General features: G+C 49.1%; 1 protein-coding gene across 1 annotated transcript in view; it reads right to left on the bottom strand.

Moving 5' to 3' along the window:
• LOC104529243 (lymphoid enhancer-binding factor 1) overlaps positions 1–5,154 on the bottom strand; it is a gene marked incomplete at both ends in the record, with an annotated part of 15,745 nt that extends 10,591 nt beyond the window's left edge. Inside the window, 2 exons of the mRNA XM_029086358.1 lie at positions 1,521–1,611; positions 5,022–5,154. Of these exons, the coding sequence (XP_028942191.1) occupies positions 1,521–1,611; positions 5,022–5,154 (224 nt within the window). The remainder of the gene's footprint in view (positions 1–1,520; positions 1,612–5,021) is intronic.
• Between the last annotated feature and the right edge of the window lie 3,006 nt (positions 5,155–8,160).

Below are 8,160 nucleotides of genomic sequence, written 5' to 3'. Positions count from 1 at the left end.
GGTTGTTTTGGGCTTTATCATATTTGCTCCACTAGTCACTAATGAAGATGTCTGATGAGGTCACTTGAGGATGCCAAACCCTGCGGATGCTGGAGCATCTCTCAGCAATACAATCTCCCTCCATCACCAACCAAACAACAAAACCTCTGTGCAAACCAGACTTTTCCCCCTCCACGCTGCCCTTTCACAGCATCCCACCCCAAAATTGAACCTTGCGTTTGGCAAACAGGCTCCTTCCTCACCCCCAACTATTTCTTTCAGGCTAGAGCACAGTCACCTCAGTACTTGTTTTTCCTGAGGATGAATCACGTCATATGAGGAGTTAAATCATCGCCCAAGAGGAGCAGATTTAGCACAGAAGGCAAAATGTAATCTCTTTGAAGGCAAACTCTGTATCAAAGGCCTCGGCCTCTGTTTCCTTGCGGTTAAATATCTGTAACACAAGATTCATGAACAAAACCAAACAAAAAGCTAACGTTTCACTTTGTGTTTTAATACGCTTTGCCTCTCCCATTTTGCAATCCCTGGAGGTCTCCACTTGCATTGCTGGGGTTTATCAGCTGGCACCAGGGTGGATCTGGCTGCCTGTCCCCACACTGTTCCCCCTGCCCTGGCCCCCCCAACCAGCCACCTGCAGCCACCAGCCTCCCTGCGAGCCTCTGCCCTGTCCCTGTGTCACCAACCAGGATTAAAAATTAATCTCAAGAGTGATGATGACCACAGGGCACCACCCGCCAGACCTGCTCCCTCGGTGTGTTTAGGATCGTGGTGACAAAAGCCAGTGGCAGTGACCACAGAGCACACACTGGTGCTTTTTAACTCATGTCCCTGGGGCAGCTTTCCCAACAGACTCCACTTTGCAGGATGCTCCTTGGGGCTGGCTCATGCAGGGGGGACTTTTTGGGAGTGTTCCAGCTCGTGGTCCCTCCATCCCTGTCCCCCTGGGGCAGCAGGTGCCACTGAACCAGCTGTGCCACAGCCAGGCTGTGGGCACTGGGGTTGTTCACTGGGGCAGGTCTCTGTCATGATGTATTTTTTTCCCTGTGGGTGAGATCCCAAGAAGCACCATGACCCCATGGATGGAGCATTCCATTAGATGATGCCATGCTCAGGGAAAGCACTGTTTGTGCTGAAAACCTCAGCAAAGGAGCAAATTACCTCCTACACCAAAAGAGAAGCTTTTCTTGTGATGAGGAGAGGTGGGCAGGAAGCTCTCCTGGGTTTCCTAATCCTCACAGACAGCTCGATGTAAGGCAGGAGACGGTTTTGAACTGGGCAGGTTGTAACCTTGCTCCAGGTTTGCCCCAGCCAGGACAAAGCCTTCAGCCTCTCCACGATCTGCTCTCCATCTCTAAAACAAGGTTAAATCCCCCTCCCCATCCCACAGCACACAGGAGGGACGAGGCCGGGGTGAATGCACCGTGGAGATTATGGAGAACGGCTGCACGTGGTTTGATCAATAAATGTCTGGAGCAGCCGGTGGGCTGGGGGCTGCACGGGGCTGGGGGCTCCACACTCACCATCCCATCGACGGCGTGATCTGTCCCACTCCACCGGGAGGAAGCGGGTAGAACCCGGGGATGTCTGAGGTCTGGGAAGGACGGTGCACTCCTGGGAGAAGGGAGAAGGAGACGAGTTAGACCCAGCACTGTGTTCCTCAGCTGACCTGAACCCCCTGCTCCATCTACGGGGACTTGCGAGCAGCAGGGGGTATCTGTGGAAGAGCTGTCTGCAACTGGCAGGATATTCTAATTGCCCTTTTAATTGCTGTGGTTCTCTCTGTGGGGATGTGGTGGGCTGTCCGTGTTGCCACAGAATCGCAAACACTCGTGTAATGGGGTGGGGAAGGCAGCTTGCTCCTGCACAAGCATCATCCCTGCTCCCTGTCACCCTGGGGTCGAGCAGCAACTTGCTTTGGTAAGGATTTGATGGACTCTGGACATCCCTCTGACTTCCCAGAGAGCCTGGTCAGGATCTCCAAGAGAATCTCCCATCTTCTGGTCAACCCTGGTTAATATACTGACCATGATGTGATATGATATGGAATATCTCATTGGCACATCCAAATGCCAGTTGGGTTTTGCTGTTCACTACATTTCTCCCTCCTGGTCCTAATGCAGCTGTGAACCAGCCAAACATGATGGACTTGAGCTCCAGTAGCAACTAAGAACATTAGTACTTGATCAACATTCTTCTCATAACAAATCCTACACTGAAACTAAAACACAGCTATTCTAGAAGAAAATTAACTCTATCCCAGCAAAACCAGGACAACAACAAACGGGCAAAGCCATTCCTACAGCCCCATCACTCATCCCCGGGACCCTCCATGACCAGACAGTGGGGATGCTCCAGCAGACATCACTTCTACCTTGATTTTAAACAATTTGAGTCCTCGTGCAAAGCAATTGTTTCGTGAGCTCTGCGGGTGCCAAGGAACGGCAGAGCTGGGTATGGTGCCAGGTGGGAATTCACCCTTTGCACGGGGAATCCCTGAGTGATCTTCAAAGCCGCTGGCACGGGTGGCATGGCCAGAGGAGACAGCCGCAGCCTCTCTCCGTTTCTATCTGGACTTGAAAACAACCCATGGAGCCCGGGGCTGCGGGTGGGACCCAGACAACCAGGGTGCTGCTGGCAAAAGCAGCCCCCAGACTGGAAAACTGGAGGGGAGCTGAGGTTGAGCTCTGCTGCAGCATCATGTAATTAGCTGACTGCTAATAAGCCTCAGATTAAAAAAATCATTTATAAAGATTGTCCAGCAGCTGTCCTGGGCAATAAATACATTGAATAAATTGGTAATTAGTTGTAAGCACTTTGCAAACTCAGAAGTCTGGATTATTAATGTATTAATGACAAATTTTAATGTATTAATGGTATATTAATGACAAATTACTAATTAGGAATGACGCCAACAGATTCCAAGCATCTTATTAGGAGTTAGCTAAAATAAATATATAACTGAACTGAAAGGAATATATAAATGAATATGAGATTTACCTACAGCTGTGCTCAAGTGGGACACAGCAGCCCCTTGAAGGTCAAACCAAACCAGCATCTGCGTTAGGCAGCTGCCAGGATTTCCTGAGATCTGGACCCCCAACAATACAAGTTGTCTAAGCCAGAGCACAAGTTATTCTCACTGGTCCAGTGGTTGGGGCACCAGCCACTGACTCAGAAGATCCTGTTTGTATTTCCTTGTCCGCGTGTCCTTGGGCTGCTGTGAAATACCTTAAAGGGATGATGTGAGAATGAGCACCAGGTGACTCTCCAGCCCTTACACGAGGTGATAATGGGAGATATTTCAGCAATGAAAACAGAGATGGGACACATCCCCAATGAATGGGGAAGAAAACCCTCACCCCAGCAGTGTAGGGATGCAGGATGCAACACTGCACCACAGAAGCAGGTCCCAGCTGAGGATGACGGTCTGAACCTCCATAAACAGGACCCTCGGGGGGAGGGGGGGTGTCTCCAGGATGGAGAGACTCCCTCTGCCTCTGATGTACAAACTAAAAGGGAAAGGGGAGACTGGAATGTGTGCAGCCAGAGGACAGCTTCCCGGAATTCCTGACCCACCGCAGAGATGAACGTTTAGGGAACTCCACTGCTGATCATTGGGATATGACCAGCTCATCCCTTGGGTGAGCTGCTCCCGTATTGCTTAAGGCTTTCCAGGACTGGTGAATCCCTGGAGGCAGCTCCTGGTGAGAGGCTCTCGGAGCAGGCAGTGCCCCACAAGGATCTGTGTGAAGGAAAGTGTGTTGGGTCACCTTCCCGGGAGACTTAGAAATCTGCCCGCTTCCTCTCGAGATTTGGAAATCTGCCATCAGCTGAGCTTTCAATAGGTTTATTTTGTGAACTCTTCGTATTTTTCTGCTGATTTTACTATGTTTTGGTGGCTGACAAGCAATGTGCTGGCTAGAAGAAAACCAGGATGTGCCTGGGTATCTCTTACACGGGACCTAAATCCTCCCTATCAGCATCCCTGGTGAATCCAGAACGTGGCCTCCAGGTTCAGTCCAGGGATGATTCAGCACGTCCTCCGGCCAAGAGCATCCTCGATACCCCATTGTTTTAGCAGTGATGTTAACTCAGTGAAGTCGATGTCTTTGGGACAGCATGGATCACTCTTGGGTGGAGGACTTTGCCCAAATCACAACAGTTGGTTTTGTACTTTGGTTTTCACACTGATTTCTGGGCTCTGATGGACCCTGAACCCCTTCCTGAATGTAGTTCGACAAAAGAACCTGTGAATTTGCTTGTTTTCAGATGAAATCAAGAGCAGGTTTGTGCAGAAGCCTGGGTAATCCGAGCAGCAGATGTTGACAGATTCTGTTGCACTAAGGTAAGGTTGAGAAAAGATTGATTTGACACTCAGCTTGCCAGTAACCCACGAAGAATGATGGGCTGAGGTGAATTCCTGTGCACATACTGATATTTTACAGTTCAGGGTTTAACCTCTACCTACTGTACTTTCCTTCTCTAGCCTCATGAGTTAATTGACGTGTCCTGGACCCAAAGAGCCAAACCGTGTGACAACCACAGAACGTGTGGCTACGGCCACATACATCTAACAATCCAGTTAGCTATCAGACACTGATCCTATTTAGTCAAAATATTTCCTGTTTCAAGCATTTATTTTCTCCAAATGACAACCTGACAACAGTTTGGGTATGAGTCAAAGGAAAGATTACTTTCCATTTTCTGGTTGACTCTTACGCATCATCTCCGTAGGCTCTGGTCTGGTCTCAAGCCACAGTAGAGGAGCTTGCACAGAGAATTGAGCACAGTTGATCAGCAAATGATCAAATGGGTTGGCACTTTTGATGTCCAACTCCTCTTGACCAGGATGACAAAGCATTGCCAAGAAGTTCAATCAAGTCCTACGTAAGCAATGTCCCAGCTGACCAAAGCTCTTGACTCTTCCCATGAATTTGGGACCAGAAAGGTGACAGCTTTGATCTCAGTGGTCTCCAGCACTGTCCCCCTCCCACCACACAGCTCCCCAGTGGTTCCATTACCTTGTTTCTGGTTGATGTCAGCGGGCAAGTGGGGCGAGTGGGAGCCGTGGCTGAAATGGTCGTTGCTGTAAGGGATGAGCGGGGTGAGCGGGTGGACTCCATGGGATGGCTGCACGACAGGAACTTTGTTGGACTGCAAGAGACAAGGAGGGAGAGGGCTCAGAAGTTGTTGGGCTCCATGAGGAAGAGGGGACAGTGCCCTTTGCAGTCTTGTCGTTGCAAGTGAAGCTGGGAATTACTGAAAGTCCCCTGTGACTCTCAAGGGCAAAGCAGAAAAATACCTTTTTCTACTTGAATAAACACTAGAGCATCCTGCAAAAAACCAAAATACTCCACAAACCAAGCAGTGACAACAGCTGAAGATGACTGCACATGTAGGTGGAAACCAGCTCAAATCAGCATGAAGCTTTCAAAATTCAGAACTGTTTTCATTCATTTCCAGTATCTTTTATTCCAGGATGAAGGCCACCAGCGCATTACCCAACTCATTGCTCTTGTTTTCTGCCTTGTGCTACCACAAGGTCTATATCTGGACTTTGATATCCTGAACATTCACTCTGAAAGCCACACTTGGGCTTTCCTAACTGGGGTTCTCAAGCAAGGAGAGTCATGCTGAGGACAATGCCTTTGAAAATGTGACATGATCACCAGAGAGACCTTGGGCTGAAACCCACCTTGGTCCCAGCTCCAGCGCTGGGAGAAGAACTGGAGATGCAAAAAAATTTAGCAAAGATCCCAGCTCCAGCGCTGGGAGAAGAACTGGAGTGCTGGAGATGCAAAAAAATTTAGCAAAGGAAAATCTGTCTCCTCTTGCAACTACTCCTGGTTACACACAGTGAGGCCACTGGAGCTCAAGATCTTTGTAAAAGGCACTTTTTTGTGCACACAACGGGGAGGACTTCTGCGTGTTGGAGCAGAGAGAGGGGAACCTGTTCAAAAGAGCTGCTCAGTTGTGAGGAAAACACACACACAGACGCACACGCACACGAGCCTCCTCGCCTCGAGCGTCTCAAGCTGCTCCCTACATGCCTGGTTTCGCCCATCGTTGCCTTTAAACCCAAACCGACTTCGCCTTGGTGGTGGAATGTTAGGATTTGTCCCAGATAGATACAGAAATAGGACTGGGAGCACCCTAAAACAGGGAGAAAATAAGAATGGACCAGGTAGGACAGGTCTCCAGGGGCTGGGAACTGGTATTGCTAGTCAGACCTCTTTTGTCCCACCAGAACATCTACAGATGATTTGCTGTGTGACTTTTGCCAAGTCATTTACGATCTCTGGACTTGATTCACTGGTGCCTTTCACTTTGGTAATGATTTTGCTCAGGTAGAACGAGCACAAAACACCAATTGGCTTTGGTGGAGGTGGCACAGCCAGAGCCAATGTCTCTGGAGGACCTGTCCTGGACCTTTCCCTGGACCTTTCCCTGGACCTCCACAGCACAGCAGCCCGAGAGCCCTGGGTGAGTCCTGTGTTTTGCATCACTGCTCCGAGGAGGAAACCCATGGAGTGGAAAGGAAAACAGACCAATGGAGATGCTGCTTTACATCTGTCTTTCCCACAAAGGTTTGCTCATGCAAATAAAACCCAAGAGGCGTGCAGGTTTGCATTAAGAATGAATGAAAACCCCAATTCCTGATGCTTACCAGGTGTAGATTTACTGTGTACAGCGGGATACTGGGCATGTAATCCCCCCTCCCCAGCACAAACTGGTGTGGTACAGGTGGTCCTGTCCTGCAGCAGGGCCATGGGCTATGTGGTTTTCCCACCGAGAGCGGGGCTGGGCTGGCTCCTGCTTAGTTAAACACATGTTTGGAGCTCTGAGCTTTTCCTATTCTTGCCCATGAAATGAGATGAAGAATAGCTTTTCAGTGATATTTCTAAAATTAGCTATGGTTTAGCTTATTTAAGAGCCAGAAATCCTAAATTAGGGATATGCAGTTCTCCGTGGACATTTTAACATCACATTGGAGCAGAACGAGCTTGATGCTGAGCTGTTCTGAAAACCTCAGCTTAAGCATTTCTGCTGTTCAAAGCCGGGCAGATCTTTCCTTTCCATTTGCACCATGGCTGATCCAAAGCACAGCACCATCCACCAGCCAGCCTCACTGCCTGACGACTGTTAACAGCTTTTGGAGCAATGACAAGAAGACACAAAACCACTACAAAGGCAGCTGAAGAGTCCTGATGCTGCTCCACAGGATAGCTCAACAGTGAAAAGCACAGAGCACGTGTGGTGACAGCAAAGGCAAGGGCTGTCCTTCTTCCCCATCAAAGCAGAACATGGGATCTTGGTGGTACAATAGGTTGCAGCTCAGGTACTCAGATTTTCCATCAGTTCAGATGGGAAACAAGATGTTGTACCAGGAAGAAGAGTTGACCCCATCCATGTCCCTTCTTACATTTGCACTTGCCTCACTCAAAAATGTTTCTCCTGCTCTTTAAAGTCATAAAAAGCTGGTGGGGAAGGATAGTCAGGAGGGAGGCGAGACAAAAAATTCTGCAAGAGACTCTTCATCCCCCTCCCACTTCCTCCCTTTGGGAGTTTGTTACAGGAACCCATCTCCCCAGTTGAACCAATGAAGTGAAGAAGGAAACACTGCACAAAGATCTGGAGAAACAGAGAAGAATCCTTCAGTGTTGACCCCCAGTTTAAACACTGCAGCTGCTCATGGTCATGGTCCATGGCCATGTCCACAGCTCCTGGTCTTCACCAGATGCGCTGCAGCTGCCGCACACGTCTTTGCTGTGAAATCATACCTCGTTATAGACATTTAGAGGCCAGAGAAATGGTGTCAATTCCTCCTTTTTACAAGGTCTAGATTTAGTTTCTGAAATCAGCTGTAGGACATGAACCTTGAAGAAGCTTTTCAAAGCCAGAACTTATCAGCTGACAACGTCTTACACCATAAAATTAACCTGATGCAAATGTTTTCTGCCGAGCGGGCTGATTTAACACGAGGGCAGTTGGTTTGGTGTCCTCTGGGAGGACACAGGGTGCTGCTGGTTGGGGCATCGGGGTGATGTGCTGCAGTTTGGTGAAGCATCTTCTTGTGTCTCCTTCCCAAAGGCTTGGTCCAACACAGCTCAGAGCGATGGTGAGGGAACTGCTGGTTACCCACCCACCCAAAATATCACA

This window comes from Antrostomus carolinensis, unplaced genomic scaffold (genome assembly GCF_000700745.2).
Source record: "Antrostomus carolinensis isolate BGI_N321 unplaced genomic scaffold, ASM70074v2 scaffold14088, whole genome shotgun sequence".
NCBI lineage: Eukaryota > Metazoa > Chordata > Aves > Caprimulgiformes > Caprimulgidae > Antrostomus > Antrostomus carolinensis.
Note: the sequence above shows the minus strand (reverse complement) of the source record. Positions and strands in the feature narration are given on the sequence as shown.